The sequence below is a fragment of the Suncus etruscus genome, chromosome 3, assembly GCF_024139225.1.
Source record: "Suncus etruscus isolate mSunEtr1 chromosome 3, mSunEtr1.pri.cur, whole genome shotgun sequence".
Classification (NCBI taxonomy): domain Eukaryota; kingdom Metazoa; phylum Chordata; class Mammalia; order Eulipotyphla; family Soricidae; genus Suncus; species Suncus etruscus.
In genome coordinates, this window is record NC_064850.1 from 115,360,493 (window position 1) to 115,387,439 (window position 26,947).

The 26,947-nt window shown below is 38.4% G+C and overlaps 1 protein-coding gene across 1 annotated transcript in view; it reads left to right on the plus strand.

The window, feature by feature from the left end:
• Window positions 1-25,880, plus strand: part of TTC29 (tetratricopeptide repeat domain 29) — a 215,425-nt gene extending 189,545 nt beyond the window's left edge. Inside the window, exons 10-11 of the mRNA XM_049770083.1 lie at window positions 25,124-25,183; window positions 25,814-25,880. Coding sequence (XP_049626040.1) covers window positions 25,124-25,183; window positions 25,814-25,844 — 91 coding nt within the window. The 3' untranslated portion in view covers window positions 25,845-25,880. The remainder of the gene's footprint in view (window positions 1-25,123; window positions 25,184-25,813) is intronic.
• The last annotated feature ends 1,067 nt before the right edge of the window (window positions 25,881-26,947 follow it).

Sequence of the window (26,947 nt, forward strand, 5' to 3'; positions counted from 1 at the left end):
ATGCCAGGAAAAGGGAGGTGTTTTTTTATGACTGAAACCCAACTACAATCATGTCTGTAATCATGGTGTTTAAATAAAGATATTATAAAAAAAATATGCCACCAGATACATTGGGATATTGTCAGTCAAATCAGAGACATTTCTGAGAAAAGGGAATACCTCACATGCATTCTCTTTCCCCAAATGCCCCTTCAAGCCATTCTGACAGCTCTTATTGATAGATAAGCAGCTCATTCATGTACCATCCTTCCTTATGATAAATCAAATCTAGGTGACTTAAATGTGTGGCTGTTTGCTCCTCTCAGTGAAGAATGTTCCAGATAGCCCCATTACCAAGAGAGGAGGGCTCTATTGGGATTGAGAGGTATGAGCAAACTTCTAAGTCCAGAGTTGAGCAATTTCCCTTTGCAGATGGAGCCATTCAGGAAGTTCAATGCCCACCCCTTCAAAGGACAGTGACAATGAATTGCTGTCAACTTACACAGCTATAGAAACTTTGGTTTTGCAAAAGTTAAATGAGAAGTCAATGCCTAGAAGGAAGAAATGGAAACAATCTATAAATAATCCCTCTGGGATGGTCACCTTTGAATTGGCACTTGAAGGAAGCTGAAAGGTGTGTAAAGACACCTAAGAGGACTTAGACTCCCTATTTCTCTGAGAACCACAGGATAAAAAAATGTCTTGAGTTCATGCAGTGCTTTATTTTATCTTATTTTTGGTTTTTGGGCCACACCCAGTGACACTCAGGGATTACTCCTGATTATGTGCTCAGAAATCGCTCCTGGTTTGGGAGACCATATGGGATGTTGGGGGATCAAACCGCAATCCGTCCTAGATTAGCCCATGCAAGGGAGACCCCCTACCACTTGCGCCACCGCTCCAGCCCCACAGTGTTGTTTTTTTTTTTTTTATTTTTTGGGGGTCACATCCGGCAGTGCTCAGAGGTTACTCCTGGTTCTATGCTCAGAAATTGCTCCTGGCAGACTCGGGGAACCATATGGGATACCGGGATTTTAACCACCATCCTTCTGCATGCAAAACAAACGCCTTACCTCCATTCTCTCTCTCTGGCTCCAGTGTTTTATTTTAGATACAGAAAAATAAATAAACTTAAGATCTGAAGAAGCAGTCTGGCAAGGCTGCACATTCCATTTTGAACTCTATAAGCCATCCACTTCTAATTTAACCTTACATGGCTAATTTTTACATTAGAGTTTGAAATCAAAATCAATATCTGTTTCAAGCTTAGAATCAGAATGGTAGTACCTAGCTTAAGTAGCTATCATGTCCAAGTACTTCATTTCAGTGATCTCTGAGTGAGAAAAATTTTCATTTTGGAATATTTAAACCTTTGCGCAGATAAAATCTGTTTATCTAAATGAAATTGTGATCCACATCCTCCAACTTCCAAAGTTCAAGGACAAAATGTTTTTCAAGGTCTCTTGTAAGATTTCTTTTTTAAAAACTGGTGCTCATGGTACCAAGCCCCTGTGAGATCTAGAGAATTTACACTTTTTGCTAAGACAGAAAAGTTCTTTTACTAATGTATGTTATAGTACAGCAGGTAGGGTGCTTGCCTGATTGACCCAGGTGCAATCTCCTGCATCTTGTTTGGTTCCCTGAGCCCACCAGGAGTGATTCCTGAGTATAGAGACAGGAGTGAGCTCACCATAAGGTGTGCCATCATTTTCACCACCACCACCACCACCACCACCACCACCACCACCAAAATAAATAAATAAATAAATAAACAAGATTAAAAGTTCCAGTGTAAGATGTCTAATAATAGATAAGTGGATCATGAAGACCTGGTATATATACACCAGGGGCACTTCATGGTTTCAAGGAAAAAGAAACTCGTGATTTGCTGTAATATGGATAAAACTGGATATCATGTTAAATGAAGTCAGCAAAAGGAAGAATAATCAGGATAATCTCACTTATGTGTAGCCTTCAGAATAACTGGATCAGGGAATGCAATGTCGTTTTTTTTTTTTTTTTGGCTTTTCATTTTTTATTAAGAGTATATGAAATAATCAAGTACATTCTTTATGCATTGTATGGTGAATATTTTATAAAACTACATGATACCCTATGTTGACAGGATTTAGAGAAAAGAACACTTTCCTACTTCACTGAAGTATATGTAAACGAACAGTAAATGCAAAACATCTTGACCCAAGGTTTATTTATAGTAATAAATACAAAAGCATTCATATGTGAACAGGTATTTATACATACAAGTATGGTCTACAGTACAATTCTTCGCTCACAAAAATGACACATCTAATTATTTATACAAAGGGAGTGGAATGAGCAATAAATTAGAATATATCTACAAAAGGACTGTTTTCACACTACTACAATTTTTTCTTTTATAAAATATTTAAGTACCATAATTACAAGCATAATTGTAGTTGGGTTTCAGTCATAAACAGAACACCCCCCTTCACCAATGCAACCTTCCCACCACCAATGCCCCATCTCCATTCTCCCCAACCCCTGCCTGTATTCGAAACAGGCATTCTACTTCTCTCATTATTAACATTGTCATGCTAGTTGTTACTGCAGTTAATTCCTCTAACTGCATTTACCACTCTTTGTGGTGAGCTTCATATTGAGAGTCTGTCCTTCTGGCCCTTTACTCTATTGTCTCTGGGCCTTATTATAATATGACTTTAATTTTTCTTAAAATCCATAGATGAGTGAGACTATTCTGTGTCTATCTCTCTCCCTCTGACTTATTTCACTCAGCATAATAGATTCCATATACATTCATATATAGGGAAATTTCATGATTTCATCTCTCCTGATGGCTGCATAATATTCCATTGTGTATATGTACCACAGTTTCTTTAGCCATTCATCTGTTGAAGGGCATCTTGGTTGTTTCCAGAGTCTGGCTATTATAAACAGTGCTGTGATAAATATAGGTGTGAGGAAGGGATTTTTGTATTATGTTTTTGTTTTCCTTCAGTATATCCCTAAGAGTGGTATTAGCTGGATCATATGGAAGCTCAATTTCTAGTTTTTGGAGGAATCTCCATATTGTTTTCCATAAAGGCTGGATTAGACAGCATTCCCATCAGCAGTAAATAAAAGTTCCTTCCTTGTTCTTTGTGATGTGTGCCAGTCTCTGTGGTGTAAGATGGTACCTCCTAGTTGTTTTGATCATCACTAATCATATCCCTGATGATTAGTAATATGGAGCATTTTTTCATGTGTCTTTTGGTCATTTGTATTTCTTCTTTGAAGAATTCTGTTCATTTCTTTTCCCCATTTTTTGATGTGGTTAGATGTTTTTTTCTTGTAAAGTTCTGTCAGTGCCTTGTATATTTTAGAGATTAGCTCCTTATCTGATGGGTATTGGATGAATAGTTTTGTATTTATTACTAGAAATAAACCTTGGGTCAAGATGTTTTACATCTCATTCTGTGGATGGCTTTTGTATCTTAGGCACTATTTCCTTTGAGGTGCAGAAGCTCCTCAGCTTAATATAGTCTCATCTGTTTATCTCTGCTTCTACTTGTTTGGAGAGTGCTATTTTCTCCTTGAAGATGCCTTTAATCTAATGTCATGAAGTGTTTTACCTACGTGTTGTTCTATATACCTTATGGTTTCAGGCCTGATATCAAGGTCTTTAATTCATTTTTTCCTTTGTGCATGGCATTAGCTGGGGGTCTGAGTTTGTTTTTTGCAAGTGGCTAGCCAGTTGTGCCAACACCACTTGTTGAAGAGGCTTTCCTGCTCCACTTTGGATTTCTTTCCCCTTTATCAAGAATTAATTAATTGTATGTCTGGGCAACAGTCTCTGAATAGTCAAGTCTATTCCATTGATCTGAGGATCTGTCTTTAAGGAATGCAATGTCTTAAAAGAGGGGGGGGGTCTTATATCATCCATAACCCTAGGGTATAGGGAGGAAAAAGACAGAGAAGTAAAAGCATTAGGGACAGGAAACAGTTCGAGATAGGAGCTAAGGGAATCAGTTACATTGTTGGTGTAAAGGAAGGGTATAACTAAATATTCAAACCACAAAGTCTGTTACACTGAAATCATGAGACTCAACGTTTTAACAGTCAAACAAGATGCAGGATGGTGGATGGGTGAGGAATAGAAATCTGTGGATGTTGGTGGAGGGAAGTTGACACTAGTGGGTGATTGGTGCTGGAACATAGTACATCCAAAATTCAACTATGAATAACTTAGTAAATTATGGGGCTTTCATAAAGTGTTTTAAAAAATGGTTCAGAGTGTGAGGACATATTAATGCTTGTTTTAAAAAATCTTATCTGAAAACTTGGTTTCAGCTTTCTTTATCTAATATTCCTGATATTCCTCTTTAAAAAAGATGATATTATTAGAACTTTCAAGTTGGCTATTAGAACTTTCAAGTCCTAGGAAATCCCCAAGTTATTTAAATATTTTCCACTTTGCAGAGACATACCATTTATGAAATTTGTTTGAAATTCAGTATACATATATGGGACCAGAGTAGTGAAGCTAGAGGTAAGGCATCTGCCTTGCAAGCACTAGCCTAGGAAGGACCATGCTTCAATCCCCTGGCGTCCCATATTATCCCCAAGCTAGGAGCAATTTCTAAGTGCATAGCCAGACACCTGAGCATCACCAGGTGTGGTCCAAAAAACAAATAAACAAAAAAACAAAAACAAAAAAAGAAATAAAATTTAGTATAAATACTTGGTAAAGCACTAAAGTAGAATGACAGACTAATCTCCCTTTCAAGTTTTTGAATAAATAGCATCAACTCAGCTATTGAAGGAAGAGTAAAGTGACCAAGGAATTTGGTCATAGAATGTGAGTTCTAACTACAGAAGATGGATTAAAACGACACTGAAGAAGCAGAACTGCTGGAACCACAAAGAAAGACTTCATAAGTTCCATTCCTTGAGCTGCACAGTCACCAAGATCTCTAGATACAGAGGTCTGATTTTACCATCCATGACGAAGCAGAAGTCTTCCATACACCACAAAAACACCAAGGGGAGAGTAAATGATCATGCAAGGAGTCTATAGTTAATCCCATGACAGTACACTTCAGGGTGGGGAAACCCTGTATCTCCTAGGCCAAGGGAATTCCCTCTATAATATCCCCAATAGTTACTGTGCCTATGCAGGGGGGGAGAAAAAAAAGCACAAAACAATCATTTTTCCACATATTTATTTATCGATTGATCGATTTTTTGATGTCTTTATATTAGTGTAGAGATTGAAGTTGATGTCTCCAATATTATTTTATTTTATTTTATTTTATCTTTCTCTTTCTTTTTGCACTCCGGCATGAATTGATTTCAGAACCGAGACTGCTGTGTGGTGCTTGTCTTTATTGCTGTGGTGCTCACTGGATATTTAATTTGATATTTCTTTCTGTATAGTGGTGGTGTTTCAATTCCCTTTTTCACATCCTCTCTCAAACTGAGGTTGAAATCCTCTGGAAGGACTCCACCTATTTTCAGCATATTTGACTTCTTTTTTTTCTTTCTTATTTTGTACCCTAATCTAATGCTTTTCTTTCCTTCAAACAAAGCCCCATAACTCGATTTATTTAGCTCCACTTCTTAAATAGAGGGGAAGACAGGGGAGGGTACCAGGACCCAACAGATATATGATCACTAATAGTGAGCTGGACAAAGAGGGGACCACCTACTCTAGCAGTCCGGGGGGTGATGGTGGGGTATATGGGTTGCAGAAGGGGAACTGGGATGGGGGAGGACAAATTTGGTGATGGGTATTCCCCTGATTCAATGTTGATATGTACCTAAAATACTACTGTGAAAGATATGTAAGCCATTATGATCCAAATAAAAATTAAAAATAATAAATAAAAAAGAATGTGAGTTCTAGGAAATATTGAATATTGACCCCGTATCCAGAAATGTGCTTAGAGAATTCATTGAAACTACCTGATAAATCATGTCTGTCTCTCCAGCATCCACTGCAAGTGTTAGGATGGATTCTAGAACATTTCAACTCAACCAGAGTTTTAGGGTTTCTGGAGAAATCCCTTCACTCTGCCTCCACAAAGTCAACAGGAGTAGTGAGGCACCACCATCTCTGAGAATTCCAAGCAAAACAACTACCCGTATGTCTGTCATTACTCCCAGCCGAGCCCCCATATTTGTCTGGGCTCTCAGGATGAACTGCAGTTCTCTTTGTCACTATTATGGTAGTGATGACAAGAAGTTTTGCTCTCTCAGAATTCTCCCACTGTGGGTTTTCTACTTGATCTTATTTTGAGGGGGTAGAGAAGTGGATTGGGTCACCCCTAGAGGTATTTAGGGAACCATATTTGGTGCTAAGGATCCAACTGGTCAGCTGCATGCAAGACACTCCCATTTTTCAGTGCTTTATGACCATTGAAATCCCTAGCATGAGTTCACAACATCCTTAACATGACAGTGTTTTCACCTGTCCTCCCAATATGCCCTTTACTATCTTGTGCCATCTTGAGTCCGACAGTCCTCTCCAGCCCCCTAATACACTGCTTTCCTGCTCTCAGATGTTGGCTGTTTTCTCTTCCATATCCCTGAGTCATTGTGCCCAAAATAAAGATAAACAGCCTCGACCTCCTTGTCACTTCTTGCTGCCGAAAATCCTATTGTAAATCTATGCAACAATACTCCAATTATCTCCATTCTCTGGTTTGTATGCATAGGTTTTCATGTCTCAGTTCTTGAAGCTTTTGTACCCAGGTTCATTGTGACTCCATCCGTATTCTGTGATCTTTCTGGTTTTCTCACCATCCTACTAAAGCTAATTTCTTGCATTTTCTTTCCATTTCTTTTACTGTTTCTTCCATGATCTTGTCTTCTGCCATTTCATGCCTACTCATTCCCTTAAACTTAGATCTATTGTATAGCAATGGCCCTTCATTTCAAGTTTCTAACCACTCCGCATCTTTCTGTTCACTTCATAGCACAGAGGGGCTCCCATCAGGATCACTCCACAGTGTAATCCTTCAGTTTCCACAATTGTCTGCTTTGTCTAGCATGTAGCAAACATTCATCTTGAAAATGAGAAACAAAATTGCCAGGAATTCTCTGGAATTCCCCACTGGTTATTCTCAAAATGCTTCTACTATCTTTACACTTGAGACTTATTACTGTAATGTTAAAGTCTATCATCTAAAAATATAAGAAGTGGAGTCAGAACAATAGCATAGCAGTAGGGCATTTGCCTTGCACACAACCAACACAGGACATACCCCGGTTCAATTCCTGGCATTCCATATGGTCCCAGAGCCTGCCAGAACTTCTGAGTGCAGAGCCAGGAGTAACCCCTGAGCACCACCAGGTGTGACCCAAAAAACAAAAACAAAATAAAATAAAATAAAAATATAAGAGGTGTTCTCTCTATGAAACATTCAAGTCCTTGAAATTCAATGCATAATGTTGGGTAAGTGTTCAAATAACATATCTGTCTCCTCTGCTAGCACTTTAATGGCTCTACTCAGAGTGTCATATCAAAGATGTGACCTTAAGGAATTTTTTTTTTGCTTCCAGGACTTGTTATTTCTTTTTTTTTTTTTTTTTTTTTTTTGGTTTTTAGGTCACACCCGGCAGTGCTCAGGGGTTATTCCTACCTCCAGGCTCAGAAATTGCTCCTGGCAGGCACGGGAGACCATATGGGACGCCGGGATTCGAACCGATGACCTCCTGCATGAAAGGCAAACGCCTTACCTCCATGCTATCTCTCCGGCCCCAGGACTTGTTATTTCTTGCAATACTTTATATATCTGTATGATGAATTCTAGTTTTATAAGCTGAATAACATTTACTTTATTCACAAGAACAATTTACCATTGGCAATAGACATGCCACAAACATGATTTATAACCAGGCGCCAGCAAAAATGATGATCATAACTGTCTTCTTCTCACATGCATTCTCTAGATTCAAAAAATGTCAGCCTTAACTTTGATGCCAATGTCATCATTTTCAGTGATTGCTTTAAGTGCTAGTAGATTCCATAATAAAAAAGAGTTCACATATTTATGAGGTCAGGCTTTAAATATTGGAGAGGAATTGTAGTGTTTGTACCTGTTTTCAAATTTATTGCCCTAATATTTTTGGTCAGGAGTTGGGAGGAATTCAGGATTCAGTTATCCAAGCAGATTAGAAATTTCCACCTGAAATCATGATTGTCATGATTCAGCTTAAAATCTCTGACTCATCTCTTACTCCTTTTTTGTCTTCAGACTTGCTCTCTATCAACCAATCAAATTAACAAAAATTTAATTTTCGTATTACATATTTACAATTGTAAGCTGCTGCAAAAATTATGAAGCCATGAGAAGTGATCTTTAAATTCATAATCACTCATCCCCAGGAGCCCTTAATGATAACCCTGGTCATTATATATTTCTTTTTTTTTTTTTTAATTTTTTTTTATTTAAACACCTTGATTACATACATGATTGTGTTTGGGTTTCAGTCATAAAAGGAACACCACCCATCACCAGTGCAACATTCCCATCACCCAAGTCCCAAATCTCCCTCCTCCCCCCCCCAACCCCCGCCTGTACCCTAAACAGGCTCTACATTTCCCTCATACATTCTCAATATTAGGACAGTTCAAAATGTAGTTATTTCTCTAACTAAACTCATCCCTCTTTGTGGTGAGCTTCCTGAGGTGAGCTGGAACTTCCAGCTCTTTTCTCTTTTGTGTCTGAAAATTATTATTACAAGGGTGTCTTTCATTTTTCTTAAAACCCATAGATGAGTGAGACCATTCTGCGTTTTTCTCTCTCTCTCTGACTTATTTCACTCAGCATAATAGATTCCATGTACATCCATGTATAGGAAAATTTCATGACTTCATCTCTCCTGACAGCTGCATAATATTCCATTGTGTATATGTACCACAGTTTCTTTAGCCATTCGTCTGTTGAAGGGCATCTTGGTTGTTTCCAGAGTCTTGCTATGGTAAATAGAGCTGCAATGAATATAGGTGTAAGGAAGGGGTTTTTGTATTGTATTTTTGTGTTCCTAGGGTATATTCCTAGGAGTGGTATAGCTGGATCGTATGGGAGCTCGATTTCCAGTTTTTGGAGGAATCTCCATATCGCTTTCCATAAAGGTTGAACTAGACAGCATTCCCACCAGCAGTGGATAAGAGTTCCTTTCTCTCCACATCCCCGCCAACACTGTTTATTCTCATTCTTTGTGATGTGTGCCATTCTCTGGGGTGTGAGGTGGTATCTCATCATTGTTTTGATTTGCATCTCCCTGATGATTAGTGATGTGGAACATTTTTTCATGTGTCTTTTGGCCATGCGTATTTCTTCTTTGTCAAAGTGTCTGTTCATTTCTTCTCCCCATTTTTTGATGGGGTTAGATGTTTTTTTCTTGTAAAGTTCTGTCAGTGCCTTGTATATTTTGGAGATTAGCCCCTTATCTGATGGGTATTGGGTGAATAGTTTCTCCCACTCAGTGGGTGGCTCTTGTATCCTGGGCACTATTTCCTTTGAGGTGCAGAAGCTTCTCAGCTTAATATATTCCCATCTGTTAATCTCTGCTTTCACTTGCTTGGAGAGTGCAGTTTCCTCCTTGAAGATGCCTGTAATGTCCTGGAGTGTTTTGCCTATGTGCTGTTCTATATATCTTATGGTTTTGGGGCTGATATCGAGGTCTTTAATCCATTTGGATTTTACCTTCGTACATGATGTTAGCTGGGGGTCTAAGTTCAATTTTTTGCAAGTGGCTATCCAATTGTGCCAACACCACTTGTTGAAGAGGCTTTCCCTGCTCCATTTAGGATTTCCTGCTCCTTTATCAAAAATTAGATGGTTGTATCTCTGGGGAACATTTTCTGAGTATTCAAGCCTATTCCACTGATCTGAGGACCTATCCTTATTCCAATACCATGCTGTTTTGATAATTGTTGCTTTGTAGTACAGTTTAAAGTTGGGAAAAGTAATTCCTCCCATATTCTTTTTCCCAATGATTGCTTTAGCTATTCGAGGGTGTTTATTGTTCCAAATGAATTTCAAAAGTGTCTGATCCACTTCTTTGAAGAATGTCATGGGTATCTTTAGAGGGATGGCATTAAATCTGTATAATGCCTTGGGGAGTATTGACATTTTGATGATGTTAATCCTGCCAATCCATGAGCAGGGTATGTGTTTCCATTTTCGTGTATCCTCTCTTATTTCTTGGAGCAGAGTTTTATAGTTTTCTTTGTATAGGTCCTTCACATATTTAGTCAAGTTGATTCCAAGATATTTGAGTTTGTGTGGTACTATTGTGAATGGGGTTGTTTTCTTAATGTCCATTTCATCCTTATTACTATTGGTATATAGAAAGGCCATTGATTTTTGTGTGTTAATTTTGTAGCCTGCCACCTTGCTATATGAGTCTATTGTTTCTAGAAGCTTTTTGATAGAGTCTTTAGGGTTTTCTAAGTAGAGTATCATGTCATCTGCAAACAGTGAGAGCTTGACTTCTTCCTTTCCTATCTGGATTCCCTTGATATCCTTTTCTTGCCTAATCGCTATAGCAAGTACTTCCAGTGCTATGTTGAAAAGGAGTGGTGAGAGAGGACAGCCTTGTCTTGTGCCAGAATTTAGAGGAAAGGCTTTCAGTTTTTCTCCATTGAGGATAATATTTGCCACTGGCTTGTGGTAGATGGCCTTCACTATATTGAGGAAGGTTCCCTCCATTCCCATCTTGCTGAGAGTTTTGATCAAGAATGGGTGTTGGACCTTATCAAATGCTTTCTCTGCATCTATTGATATGATCATGTGGTTTTTATTTTTCTTGTTATTGATGTTGTGTATTATGTTGATAGATTTACGGATGTTAAACCAGCCTTGCATTCCTGGGATGAAACCTACTTGATCGTAGTGGATGATCTTCTTAACGAGGCATTGAATCCTATTTGCCAGGATTTTGTTGAGGATCTTTGCATCTGCATTCATCAGTGATATTGGTCTGTAATTTTCTTTTTTGGTAGCGTCTCTGTCTGGTTTAGGTATCAAGGTGATGTTGGCTTCATAAAAGCTATTTGGAAGTGTTTCTGTTTGTTCAATTTCATGAAAGAGTCTTGCCAAGATTGGCAGTAGTTCCTCTTGGAAAGTTTGATAGAATTCATTAGTGAATCCATCTGGACCTGGGCTTTTGTTTTTCGGCAGACATTTGATTACTGTTTTAATTTCATCAATGGTGATGGGGGTGTTTAGATATGCTACATCCTCTTCCTTCAACCGTGGAAGATTATAAGAGTCCAAGAATTTATCCATTTCTTCCAGGTTCTCATTTTTAGTGGCGTAGAGTTTTTCAAAGTAGTTTCTGATTACCCTTTGAATCTCTGTCATATCAGTAGTGATCTCTCCTTTTTCATTCCTGATACGAGTTATCAAGTTTCTCTCTCTCTCTCTTTCTTTGTTAGGTTTGCCAGTGGTCTATCAATCTTGTTTATTTTTTCAAAGAACCAACTTCTGCTTTCGTTGATCTTTCGGATTGTTTTTTGAGTTTCCACTTCGTTGATTTCTGCTCTCAGCTTTGTTATTTCCTTCTGTCTTCCTATTCTTGGGTCCTTTTGTTGAGCATTTTCTAGTTCTATTAGCTGTGTCATTAAGCTACTCAGGTAAGCTCCTTCTTCCTTCCTGATGTGTGCTTGCAAAGCTATAAATTTTCCTCTCAGTACTGCTTTTGCTGTGTCCCATAAGTTCTGAGAGTTTGTGTCTTGATTGTCATTTGTTTCCAGGAACCTTTTTATTTCCTCCTTGATTTCATCTCGGACCCACTGGTTATTGAGCATGAGGCTGTTTAACTTCCAGGTGTTAAAGTGTTTCTTCTGAGTCCCTTTGGAGTTCACAAATAATTTCAGAGCCTTGTGGTCAGCGAAGGTAGTCTGCAAAATTTCTATCCTCTTGATCTTATGGAGGTATGTTTTATGTGCCAGCATGTAGTCTATCCTGGAGAATGTCCCATGTACATTGGAGAAGAATGTGTATCCAGGTTTCTGGGGATGGAGTGTCCTATATATATCCACTAGGCCTCTTTCTTCCATTTCTCTCCTCAGGTCTAGTATATTCTTGTTGGGTTTCAGTCTGGTTGACCTGTCCAGTGTTGACAAAGCCGTGTTAAGGTCCCCCACAATTATTGTGTTGTTGTTGATATTATTTTTCAGATTTGTCAACAGTTGTATTAAATATTTTGCTGGCCCCTCATTCGGTGCATATATGTTTAGGAGAGTGAATTCTTCCTGCTCTACGTACCCCTTGATTAATATAAAATGTCCGTCTTTGTCCCTTACAACCTTCCTGAGTATAAAGTTTGCATTATCTGATATTAGTATGGCCACTCCAGCTTTTTTATGGGTGTTGTTTGCTTGGATAACTTTTCTCCAGCCTTTTATTTTGAGTCTATGTTTGTTCTGACTATTCAGGTGCGTTTCTTGTAGGCAGCAGAAGGTTGGATTGAGTTTTTTGATCCATTTAGCCACTCTGTGTCTCTTAACTGGTGCATTTAGTCCATTGACGTTGAGAGAAAGAATTGTCCTGGGATTTAACGCCATCTTTATTTCAAAATTTGGTGTGTCTTTTGGGTAGTCTTGTCTTAGATTAGGTCTTTCAGTTTTTCTCTTAAGACTGGTTTTGTGTCTGTGAAGTTTCTGAGCTGTTTTTTGTCTGTGAAACCATGTATTCTTCCATCAAACCGGAAAGTGAGTTTTGCTGGGTATAGTATTCTGGGTGAAGCATTCATTTCATTCAGTCTTGTCACAATATCCCACCACTGCTTTCTGGCATTGAGCGTTTCTGGTGACAGGTCTGCTGTAAATCTCAGGGAAGCTTGCTTGAACATGATTTCCCCTTTTGATCTTGCTGTTTTCAGAATTCTGTCTCTATCTGTGGGATTTGTCATTGTGACTAGGATGTGTCTTGGGGTGGTTTTTCTGGGGTCTCTTTTGGTTGGTACTCTTCGGGCATGCAGGATTTGATCACATATATTCTTTAGCTCTGGAAGTTTCTCTTTAATGATGTTCTTGACCATTGATTCTTCCTGGAAATTTTCCTCCTGGGTCTCTGGGACTCCAATGATTCTTAAGTTGTTTCTGTTGATCTTATCATAGACTTCTATTTTCGTCTGTTCCCATTCTTTGACTAATTTTTCCATTGTCTGCTCATTTGCTTTAAGTTTTTTGTCCAATCTCTCCTGCTGTATGGAATTGTTATGTATCTCATCTTCCACAGCACCAAGTCTATTCTCAGCTTCTGATACCCTGTCCCAGAGCTTATCCATTTTGTCATTCACTTCGTTTACTGACTTTTTCAGTCCTGTTAGTTGACATGTTATTTCAGTTTGGAGTTTTGTCATTTCTGCCTTCATATTTTCTTGGTTCTTATTAGTGTTCTGTTCAACTCGATCCATGGTTTCTTGGAGTCTGTTGAGCACCTTCCATATTGCTAGTCTAAAGTCCTTATCTGAGAGGTTGATTAGTTGTTCAGTCATTATCTGGTCCTCAGAATTGTCATCTTCATTCTCTATGTCTGATGCTGGCCTGCGTTGTTTCCCCATTGTCACACTTGTATTGTGGGTTTTTCTACGTGTTGTAGTGGTATTCATTGTCTATATGATGTAGGCAGCACACTCCTCTGGCTCCTCCCTTTCTGGATGGGCTGACTTGCCTCTATGGGAGGGGAGTCCTCCGTGGATGAAGCCTCACACTGGGTCAAATCTTAGGCCCGAGCATGCAACAGAGAAGACAGTCCAGAGAGAAATGTTTGCTTCTGTGATATAGCGCCGTTCTTAGTGTGATTTTTCCTTCTTGTTGCAATGGAGTTCTTTCCTTAGAAAGAGTGCACGGCCGCGTAGCGAAGCGGAGCGGCCGTGCTCCTCTGAGCCTCTTTTTGCCCCACTCGCAAGAGTTTCACGCAAGAGGACAGTAGACAGACATAGACAGGTCACACTCACAGTCTTTCACAGCTGAGCCCCACTGGACCAGTGTACTTTTGCGGATTTTCCCCGCCTGGTGTCACACACAGGGAGCCAGCTTTTGCAAAGGTTAGCCGGTTTTTCTCATTATATATTCCTAATTCCTTTCCAGCCTCCTTGCTTCCCACTGTTTTCTATTTTGTGATCTTTGCTAAAAGCTTCAAAACTTCTTTACCCATTCTCAGTCTTGCCGATTGGTCCTACTTCCTATTTCACTAAAAAATAAAAATCATAAGAGAACTTAGATGAAATGTTATCACAGATTGGGGAAATCATTCAAATATTGTAATATCTGTCTATTATGAATTTGAGCTTCAGTATCCCATGAACCCCTGTACCACCAGCTGCATCCACAGTGGTTCTGGAATATTACCAGGCATGGACCCTATACTAAAAAGTACTATCACAACATCCAACCACTTACCTACATCTTCTTCATGTTTACAACTTACACATACATTGTTTCTCTCTTAATGGGATCCACTCATTAGACCAGAGTTCTAGATCTCATCTATTCTCACTTCTCAGACATTAAGTTCTACCTCCCATTCCAACAACTCTCCCCTCTCTATCTCAGATGCTCTGTGACTCATCTTAACAACACACACACATGATATTCTTGCTTTTGTCTCTTAAAAAATTTCTCTGAAACAAAGTCAACAAACTCCTTTGATCTATAATCCCCTCCCATTGCTGTCCCATTTCTCTGTTCCATTTCAAAACAATGCTCTTTAAAAGAACCATGTGTGTTAGTTATTTCTAAGTATGCTTTCCACCTTCTATTGAGATTTCTCAAACTTATCCATTACTTTTAAATGGTCAAATTTAATTGGCAGTTCTCAGTACTGCTGAGTGCAGCCTGAAGATTCCCCTGAACACTGCTGGGCATGGCTCTGAAGGCCCTCGTCACTATAAAGTATAACCAGATAACCAAGCCCAGCCCCAGACAATATGAAATCCTCAGGCTCTTGCATTGAACCACTTGACCTTATTGCTACAGAATTGTTGGTGAGTCCCATTCAAGCATTCTGAAAGCTATTTGGGATCATCCTCCCAAAAGGCAATTCTTTTCCTTGGGGTATAACTCAGACTCCTGTTTTGCCTGTGTAAGTCCCTGGATTTGATCCCAGCATTGCTAAAATAAACAAAAAAATGTCCTCTCATTTCTTCTCTAAATTCCAGAGAATTTATAACATTTTTTCACCTGGAACTTGCCACCTATTTACCTCAGCCCTGTTACCCCAAGTGATAGCTGCAAACTGTACCCTAAGACCTTGATTCATGGGCATGATTTACATTTCACAAGTGCTCCATGAATAGCTGTTGAATTAATGAATTAATGACTGAATTAATGAATGAATGACAAGTCAATGGAAGCTGCCACTTGACAGGGTAGGTTCAACATAAACTCGACCCAGAAAAGCAATTTAAAATAGGATCATTCTGAGAACAGAGAACCATGGACCTGTGGCATTATTATACAAGGAGGAAATTTTTAATCTATACTTAATCTAAAGTCATCCACTGAGCAATTATTTTTGCTACTTGGTTGCACATAAATACATGTCATCATGATCCAGCCCCTAAGTGGCTTTTCTGGAGTCTGATTTTCTCTTTCTGTTGTCCTCACCTTCTTTGGAATGAATGGCTAATAGCCTTTCCTGGTGCTATCTTGGCTTTTAGGAGTGTTGTTGTATCTATTTTTTATGATCAACCTTATACTTGTTAAGTGTAATTTTTGCTTTATGTAACATTAAAAAAAGATCTGTGATATGCTACCTGATGAATTCACAAGAGCAGCTGCACAAAAGGCAAGAAACCTCTTAAAAACCGAATGTTCATGGTAAAGACCTTGGATAAGGAAGCCTTCTGTGATTTCCTTTAAGCAACAGAAGCGCACAATGTTTGTTTTCAAAAATAGTTTCTCTTAGCTTCCAAGCTCGTCTAAAGTCATATTATATAAGTATAGGCTTAGTTTATACATTAGAATGTTACATCTTTGGATCTTTCTAAATCCTTTTTTGATCAATCTATTATTGAACAGAATTCTATTGATTTCAGCTACACTTGTTTATGGTATTTATTTTGATATATGTAGGATTAAAAGCTAAATTAACAAATGTAATCAATTTTCATAGTGATAAGGCAAAGTCCTCTAGTATCCTTAGATACATTCATCTAGGGATTTAAAAAAAAACTTAAGTAAAGATGTTGTAATAAATGGATTGATTTATTCAATCCCTGGGTATAAAAACATCAGCCCTGGGAAAGTGTTTTCCTCTTAAGAGCTTTAGCTCTACCAGGAGTTTCTCTGGGGTGGCAACCAGGTGATTTGCATTTTTAGAGAAATTTCATGTCTGCGGTGAGCTCCAGTGAAAAGATGAATAAATTGTTTTCTTGCCCTCTTTCTCGGACTTTATGAAGCTGAATCCATTAGGGGCTGAGCCAAAGTATAATGAAATTGAGGCAACTGCTCGCCTGATGAAAACCCTAGATTGGGCTTCTCGCTAGTCCATGCTCCGTGGTCACGGCCTAAGTGTCAGATTAGTGGTCTTCAGGGAGATTCCCTGGAGCATGTGGCAATTTTTTTTTAACTGTTGCCTTAGAAATGGTTTCTAGAAGCCAAGAAATTAAACGAGCAAATAACGATTAAGAAATAAATAGGCTGGCTCTGTCAGTGCTCCACAAAGTCAAAGCAACCAGTCTGTCCTAACTGAATCCAAGTTACCTAAGATGGTGTCCTTGTTTCTGATCTTCCTGCTCTAAATTCACTGTACTGAGGAAATTTTTGAGGGTTAAAGTGAATCTAAAAGTGACCGGGGAGGGGAATTCAGATCCAGACTGCCCTGGGCACTGTTCACTGAGCCAGCCACCAGTTAAGGGCCATTCACTGAGCACATGAAATATCCAGCCTTCCCTTTTCTAAGAAGACACAAGGACAAATGCCTAGAACCCAGTACAGTTGTTTAAAATGCCCTCCTTCCTTCATGTGAAATGACCGTCAGTCCATAAACAGGAACTTAATTTCTGTGTGTGATCTTGTTTTTTGTTTGTTTGTTTGTTTTGGGGCCAAGCCTGGTGGTACTCAGAGGTTGCTCCTGTCTCTGTGCTCAGAAATTACTCTTGGCTGGCTCAGGAGATAAGGGATTCTGGGGTTGAACCCAGGTTGGCTGTATGCAAGGCAACACCCTACTCACTGTGGAATTTCTCTGGCCCTTCGTTTGTGATCTTACCAGTGCAAATGTACAAAATATTGACTGAACCTTTAATCTCACTCCTCCCTGAACTAAAAGCTGCCATGGAAATAAGATGATGGAAAGCAATGAACGAGTCTCACATGTCAGTGAGCTAATGAAGCATTTTGGAATCCTTTGGAAAAACACATCTTGTGAGCAAGAGAGATTACAAGGAGTAAGAAACTTTTCTTGCATGCAGCTAACGCAACTTCTGTCCTCTGTACCACATATCATCTCCCCAGTTTAGATTCTGTTTTCTGGGTTCAGTATGGGGGGTGAGAGTCTACATTTCTAGCAATCTCTAAAGACCATTGATGATCTCTGTTGGTTAAAAGAGCAAGCACACTTAGGAATAATAGCACATGTTGCCTGGGAAATGGCATTTGTCTTCATTTTTATGTCATCTTTTTTGCTTCCTTTTTAAAGAAGAAGCAAGGCATTTCAATAAACCCATCTGTTTGTTTTTATAAAAGCATAAAAATGAAGGCTGACTTATCTGGTTTTGATCTAAAACCTTTGTGTAGAGGAATGTTTTGTTTTCCAAGGAAGCTGTACTTCTAGGAATATATACATATAATAATATTTACTTTGCTTCTGATAATACACATTATCTATTTGAGTTTAATATTATTTATACGGGCTAAAGAAAAAACTTCAAGGACTAGAACATGTGATTTACAGGTGGAAGTCCTGGGTCCAATCAAAGGCATGTGATGTGCCCTTAAGAACTAAGTCAAGGGCCCCCCTGTATTTTGTGTCAGGTGTGTGACCCCAGAACAATAAAGAAATAAAAATTAAAATGTATTGCTTGAAGAGTTAAAGATGCTTTATATGGTAGGACCTTGCACGCAGCTGATCCAGGGTGGATAGTGGTTTGAATCCTGGCATCTCCTTGTTGCCTGCCAGGAGAGATTTCTGAGCACAGAGCCAGGAGTAAGCCCTGGGCACTGCTGGGTATGACCCCAAAACAAAACAAACAAACAAAAATCGATTCTCTATATCCATAGCACCTTGGAAAAATGGAGCATTGAAAAATTCAGTCTGTTTAAATGTTAATTTCTTACACCTCTATCTTGCTAATCAAAATACCACCTATATGATCCTTTGTTATAAGGTATAACCCATTTATGTATTTTCAGGCTTATTTTTGTTTGTTTCTGGTATCTGAGCCACATTCAGCATTGCTTCGAGTGGTTGGGGGTGGAGCATACAGAGCTGAAGGTCAATCCAGGGTTCACCCTTTTCAACCCAAAATTGTCTCTTGTGCCACATCTCCGGCCCTGCCAATGGTGACTTTTATAAAGGCAAAAAAATATCAATCATCAAGCATAATCAATAACATTAGATTTTTATTATCTATGTGTAGCATTTAGCTTCATACAACTTGATGATGGAAGAGTAAGTTTTGAACTGATTTTTAAATGGCAATTTAATTTATTTTAATTTTTTGTTTGTTTGAGGCACTGTGGTCTGTTTTCTCCTTCTTCAACCCATGTACCCCCAAATTCCACCCTCAGGTTATTACCTTCTTTCATTACTCATCCACAATTTCTGTAGAGGGGAAATATATGAAAAGGATGTTTTCAAGTGAAAGTTAATGTTAGATACAGGCATTTCCATTTTGAGGATGTGACGAATGTTGGTTTTCTTTTTGATTGTTTTCTTGATTTGGGGTCACACCTGGTAGCACTCAGGGGTTATTTCTGACTCTGCACTCAGAAATCACTCCTGGCAGGCACAGGGGACCATATGGGACACTGAGATTCAAACCGGTGTCCAAACCAGGATTCAATACTGTCTCCTGTATGAACTGCATGCAAGGCAAATGCCCCACCGCTGTGCTATCTCTTCATTCCACAAATGCAGATTTTTCAATCCTGGGAATGTTCATTTTTTTTCTTCACTAGCATAATTTAAAATGAAAAGTGTAAAATGGAGAGATAGTGCAGTAGGTAAGGCATTTGCCTTGCATCTATTGCCCCTGGTTTGATCCTTGGCACTTTAAATGGTGCAAAGAGCCAAGAGTAAGGCCTGAGAACAGCCAGATGTGACCCAGAGGTAAGGAAAGAAAGAAGGTAGGAAGTGAAAGAGGCAGGGAAGAAGGGAGGAGAAAGAAGCACTAAATCATAGACAAGTGTCAACTTTATGGATGATTTGATCATGTTTCTCTTCAAATAGATAACATTTACTCTTCTTTTACTGTAATGTGGTTTGAGCCATACTTCTGGTTTTCAGGGCTTACAGCTGGATCTGCATGCAGGAATCACTCCTGGTGGCACTCTGAGGACCATATGGGGTGCTGAGGATTGAATTCTAGTCTATTGCATGCAAGTCAAGTTCTTTACCCATTTACCCATTGTTCTATTGCTCTGGCCCTTATACTTTGCTCTTAAAAATTATTTATTATTATTATTATTATTATAGACTCACAATCATACACACACACACACACACACACACACACACACACACACACACACACTGCAGGAATTTCTCCTAGCACAGAAACAGAAATAGTCCCTGAGCACTGCTGGGCATGACCCCCCTCTCCAAAAGGAAACATACACACACAAAAAAAAAAAACACAAAAAAAATTACCCATTCTCAAAAACAACTTTTGCGATATGGCTTTACTTTTTTTAATTATAAAGGTATTTTAAATGATAAAATTTAAAGAACTGTTTTTATTTTATTATTAACCTATTGCTAATTCATAATCATATCAGGTACACAAGAGTAAACATTGTATTTCTTAACGGCACTATTGATTTATAAAAAATATTTTATTTGATTGATTTCTTTTTTTTTTTTTTTTTTTTTGGTTTTTTGGGCCACACCCGTTTGATGCTCAGGGGTTACTCCTGGCTAAGCTTTCAGAAATTGCCCCTGACTTGGGAGGACCATATGGGACGCCGGGGAATCAAACCGTGGTCCTTTCCTTGGCTAGCGCTTGCAAGGCAGACACCTTACTTCTAGCACCATCTCGCCGGCCCCTTGATTGATTTCTTAACATATTTTTTAGTTGTCAAAACCAAATGAGTGAATATATTACCCAAAATCAATACAACACTCAAATCTTTGTAGACTACTTTGTAATAGATTTCTAGTTATTATAATATTTGTGTATAATGATTTGGAGAGACAATACAGTGGGTAGGGTGCTTGTCTTGCCTGCAGCCAATCCTACTTCAATGTCTGGCATTTCATATGATACCCTAGGTCCACCACAAGTGACTCCTAAGTGAAGAACCAGGAGTAACCCCTAAGTACCATGAGGTGTTGCCCAAAAACAAAAAAAAAAATTATAAAAATGAATAAAAGTAAAATGTGTTTTTTAAAAATTTTCAGTTTATATCCATCCTTTCTCAAAATGAAACTCTTCTCTTTCAGTACAGTTGTCTTTAAAAGCCATCCTGCTATTTAGCCATTCTAGGTAGTCTATGGGATTACATTGACAGACTGCATTTATCTCCCCAGTGTACATTTTATATGATTTGAATGCATGTTAGATGGAGAGAGACTGTGTTCCTTTTTCAAAAATCAGTTTCTGAGTCTCTGCTATCAACAAGAAACAAGCATCATTTCTGCTGTAATTCAATCTATGACAGTCCATAAAATGTGCAAAAATACTATCATCATTAATGCCACAAAGCTAAAAATCCATGAGATACGAGATGCTCGTACATAGTATTAATTCTTCATCACTTTTCCTCAAACATAATCAGAGTTTTATTTTTTTTAAAAACAAAACCATCTGAGTCATTTTGATAAGGTCAACAGAAAACACAATCTTTTAATATGAGGTGATCAACTTTTTGACAAAAGCAGGACCAGACTAGCTAATGGAATAATAGCCTGCAGGGTCCAGCTAAATATGATATACGAATGTAATCAACCTCTGTGATGACTATTCAGAAGTAATCCCTTTAGCTTTGAACTGCAACCTATATTTCAGCCAAGCAAAAACCCTAGGAAGAAATTCTCTACAGACCACACTGATACAATACAGCCTTCATATCCTGCTCTTTGTGTTTGCCGCTTATAGTGAGTTTTAAATTTAAGGTAATGACTACTGTATATTCATGTGAGCATACAACAATACTTTTGATTTGTTGTGGAAAGGTTGAATCCATTATTAGGGGTCTAGCCTATAAACTCTGACACAACCTTTAAGTATGAGTTATTGTATACCCTTTTCTGGAATAATGCCACTTAATCTAGAAATGTTATGCATGCCACAATTATAAAAATTCATTTACCTTTTCAGTCAAAAAAAACTACTCAGTGATAATTCCTCCATTTTAAGCCATACCCCTCTAGAGATAACATTTTTTAAATCTCATCTGATATAATACTGTCTGAAATTAAAATTTGTTTTTCACTTGCATTGGTTTCACATAAATGGCTGGATGCATTCATTTGTTGCAATTCCAAATTTATTGATTTATTCTATTATTTGGTACAATATGGAATAAATAGTGGCATAAATTGGATTGATTTTTGTTATCTACTTAAGAGAATCTGCTATTTAACATTTTTTACTATTAAACAAAGTAAAATACCTGTTTGTTGAAACAAGAGTGTAAGCAAATATCTCATTCCCAATTTTGATTTGGTTCTGCTCTCCCCGAATAGAATAGTGTTGGTCCTACTCTTTCTACTTTCTTGATGTTCTACCAATCAAACCTTTCACTTCTTACCATTAGTTAGATTCACAGCTGAAACCTAGCTTAGAAAGCACAATAAGCATTTTTTTCAAGGATGGAACCAAGAGCATGCATTCTGGCCACTCGCCTCATCACAAATTAAAGAAGAATCAACAACTAGTAAGTTCCAATATTGCCCTCTGTGAATATGTCATTGCTACGGTTTCCTGGCACCAAGAGTGTGAATCTCTTTCACTTAAACTAGAAGTTGTGTCCCATGTTAAGTAAAAGAATAGCTTCAAATATAGTTGTTGTTCCCACATAATAGACTTGAGAAATATTCCGTGATAAAAAAAACAAATTGCCTGGGATCCTTATCTGGGGATTGAGTATGAATCAATAATTTTAATATCAGCTAAGCATAATTTTTAGACTCGTAAAATCCAGAAGGGATATACCCAATAAAGAGAGATCCTTACATCTTACCGAACCAAAGGGACTACTTGCCTTTATGACAATAGATAACATAGGCAGGTCAAGGTTTCACTGGTTCTATGTATTGTGAAAACTATTAAACTGAGAAAGCTAAGGATCTTTTTTGCCTTAAAAAAATGAAGAAAAAAAAAGGCCAGAGCGATAGCACCGCGGTAAGGTGTTTGCCTTACCGGGCCGGGCGGTGGCGCTAGAGGTAAGGTGCCTGCCTTGCCTGCGCTAGCCTAGGACAGACCGCAGTTCGATCCCCCGGCATCCCATATGGTCCCCCAAGCCAGGAGCGACTTCTGAGCGCATAGCCAGGAGTAACCCCTGAGCGTCACTGGGTGTGGCCCAAAAACCAAAAAAAAAAAAAAAAAAAAGGTGTTTGCCTTACCAACACAGGACAGAACCAGGTTTGAATCCCAGCATCTCATATGGTCCCCTGAGCCTGCCAGGGGGACTTCTGAACACAGAGACAGGAGTTACTCCTGAGCACCTTCAGGTGTGATCCAAAAACAAACAAACAAACAATTGATCAAACATGTTATTATTAAAGGTGAAGGCTCAGTTCAAAGTTCCAAAAGTACACAAGCACAAGAGCATAAATGTTTGCTTCTTTCTTAATCCCATTTATGATAAATGAGCCATCTGCATTTGTCAGATAGTTCCAGGAACATTTGGGGTCTGGGGTAGTGCTGTATGGTAAATGTGAGCAATGAGCATAAAGTTGAATTTAACTTGAGTTGAAATTTTTTTTTTCAAATGAGTATGGCAAAATTAGGAAAGAGTCAGGCTATCTGTAAGGGGGATGAATAAATGACAACAGAATTTTAATTACATGAATGGGCCCAGCAAGGCATTTGCTTGTAGTAGACCTTTAATTCTAGAACTTCATATGGTTTCCCCAAGTACTGTCCAGGGTCATCCCTGAATACAGAGCTAAGAATAGCCCCTGAGCATCACTAGGTGTGACCCAACCTCTTCCTTTCATTTGGGGGACAACACCCAGCTGTGCTCAGGGAATACTCCTGGAATACTTAGAGGATCATGTGAGGTGTTGAGCATTGAACCCAGGTCAAAAATATGTAAGGCAAACATCTAACCCACTGTACTAGCCATTCAGACTCCTCTATCCTCCTCCACAAGTTTGTATGTGAAGAAAGGAGAAAAGACATCAAGGTGACAATAAGTAGATGGTTGGATTGACATTATCAGTTTTAGTAATTCCTGATATTGAATAATAGAAAGATGATCTAGTATTGGTCAAGTAGCCCAGGAAACTGACTTTGAGGCAAATACTTGAAGTTACTGGTAAGAGCACAGACTGAGTATGTCCATAGAATTAATGACAGAGGCAGGTTAAAGGACTAGAATAGCAAGAATAGACCTCACAGATAAGACCCCAGGGCAGATCACCTTCTGCATGTCTACAAGAACAGAACTCACAGAGTTGAATAGTAAAGGAATAAACTCTGGTGAGAATGAGTTTAAACTGGACATTAGCAATGGTTGGCTATAAAAATTGACAACATGAGTGGCTGGAGAGTTAGTAGGGTACTTGCTTTGCATGAGGCCAACCAACCTGAGTGGATTGATCCCAAGAATCTTGTATGGTCCCCAAGCCCACTAAGGGTGATCCCTGAATACTGATCCCTGAGTCAGGTGTGCCCCCAAAAAAAAACAACTACAACAAAATTGATAGCATAAGCTTCAGGAGAGGGAAGGGAGGGGAGCAAATGTCCTAGAAAAAGAATGGGGGGTCAGATGAGGACCCCCATCAGATCACAGGGGGAAAGATTGTAGAAACAGAACAAAAAAGTATCCTTGACTGGCATTGTCTTGAAAGAGTACCCAGCAGTCTATGAGGGCAAGAAATTGAGAAGGATTTCTAAAATTAGGTCAAAGATATAAGAGTTGTGGTAGGTGGAGGATGGGGACAAATAGGACATATATAGAGCTTTGAGAAAAATGGAATGAAGGAAATGAAGGTAGATCTCTGTACTAAATATGATTTTAAAAAAGAGCATTTTCTAAAAATTAGCTTCAATGAGTTCAAAGCAAAGGTAGAAGTGTGTAACTTAAGCAACAAATTCATATTTATAAATCTCATATCTAACTTTATTATTTATATTTTTAGTGTTCTCTAAATTAAGTTTTTTTAATTGTTGCTTTAGCAAGTTGTTTTATCCACCCCCCCATTCTACTTCACACGACACAGTTTGATGTATCACCCAAAAATGCAATAAGTTAGGAATTAGAAAGTAAACTGACTAGATTTAATTGAGTCCATGTCATGATGGGTCCATTTCATGGATGGAGGCTTCAACAGTACTCACCCACCTGAAACCTTGGTTGACAGAAAAACTGATCTCATTGGTGGTTGCCAATTGGAGAAATCTCCACTGGTCACTCCAGGCTGGCAATCTTGGGCTGGTTGGACTTATTTTATGGCTTCCTCATTGGAGAAAAATCTGCACAACGTTTTCCCACCAGTTTCAAGAGCCATGACTCACTTCTTCACTCTTATTGATTTAGAGACAAACCCACTTATAGGAGGATAGAGTTAGGTTCCACTTCCTGACCAGGGTGGTTGGATGAGTGGAAGTCAAGGTCTTGCTGTCAAAGGACATATAGGGTAGAAGTTATCACAGTGATCAAATTTGAGCAAGGCAACCAGTAATCATCATTTTTATCTGACAGATGAAGCAGATAACCCTACAAAGGATTCTTATTTCAAACTTAGAGTAACTTTTAGCTATATTTACAATAAACCAATCAGCATATACTTCCTTTGTCTTTAGGGGATTCAAGAAGACCCACAGTGGAAGAAAGTTCATCTCAGAGCCTAGAGAAACTGGAGGAACTCAGTAGGTATGAAAAATTGAAAGTTTCTATGAAGGTCCTGAGTTATTCCATTATGCTAACTATAATTTTCCAGACACAAGAAGAAAGGTTTCTCTAACACTTGACAAATTAATATTAAAACATTGTTTTTATTTTTAAAAAGGCACAGGATTAAAACAGAGCAATAATCCAGTGTAGGGCCAGAGTCTGATCCCCAGCATCCCATATGGTTTCTGTGTTTCAACAGTAGTAATTTCCAGGTATAGATAGCCAGGACTAACCTCTGAGCACTGCTGGGTATGAACCTGAAACAAAATATAAAAAGCACAGAATTACATTTAGTTGTCATATCAAGTTAAATATATTTTACCTTCTAAGCTGTGTCTGAAAATGGTAGAAAGCAGAGGGTCTTTCAAAGCATGTGTCTTTTGTGAGGGTGGTAGCCACAACCAGTGATGCTCAGGAGTTACTCTTGGTTCTACATGGAGAAATTACTCCTGGAAGGCTTGGAGGAACCATATGTGATGCTGGGGATCAAACTTGGGTCAGTCATCTGCATGGCAAATGCCCTACCCACTGCACTATCACTCCAACACCATGTGTGTTCCTTTCTAACCCAACATCAAAGTTTAATTTTATAAATGTATTTTGTTTCAGAGAGTCAGATGATCAAAATGAAGAGACTTAAATCAGTTTTTGATTCAACTACAATGCAAGAAGTGTATCATGGCACCTCCATCTCTGACGACTATCCTGGGAGTTTGTTACAAATAATACAAAGTTCTAATGAAAGAAACTGAATGTGTGTTTTCTTTGAATTTTCTATCGTAGTGGGCTACTACAAACTTAATACAGAGCACCTAAGTCCATGAAAATGAACTATATCCTAAATCTTTAGACTTACTAACAAATATGCATAAGATAAATTGCAGCTCATTTTCTTTTTCTTTATGCTTCACAAAAAAAAAACACCACTTCATGTATAATATAAAGAAGTAAAATCAATGAATCAATGGGACAAATCAAAATGAACTAATGAGAAATTATAAAGATAGTATGAAGGCAAGTAGGTAAGGCTCTCATGCCATTTAATCCTTTACACCACATATGGTCCCCTGACCACTTGAAGTGACCCAAGAGCTTTTTTTTATTAAGTGGTCTAAATCAGTTATTTGCTGATAATACATGACACATAAATCTTTCAATAACACGTAAATGTCCTTCTAAGAGAGATGACAACTGTAGTCTATTGAAGATATGATTTTAGTATCTCTCCCCCAGTGAACAATACAGAATGCCTAAAATGTGCATACTTCAATTTATATACAAGGGGCTTAGCAAGACACAATGAAGCTCTGAATGGTGTAACAGTTCTCATATTATTAAAATCCCAAAGAATTTATTATCAAAACTAAAATCCAAACTTCAGCAGTATATGAAATAATAAGCCTGACCATCACCATATCTGGTCCCAAAGCCCCAAAATATAAAAATAAAATGGAAAATTATTACTTGGTAAAGGCTATGATAAAAAATGTATAAACCATGTGGCTCTAGAATAATTTAACCTCAGATTGTTGTCTATATATTATGTATATAGTTAAATGTGTGAAACATAATGGGTGTAAAATGATATCAGGTGAGAGCCACAGTCTTTTTTTTTTTATTTAAACAACTTGATTACATACATGATTGTGTTTGGGTTTCAGTCATGTAAAGAACACCACCCATCACCAGTGCAACATTCCCATCACCAATGTCCCAAGTTTCCCTCCTCCCCACCCGACCCCC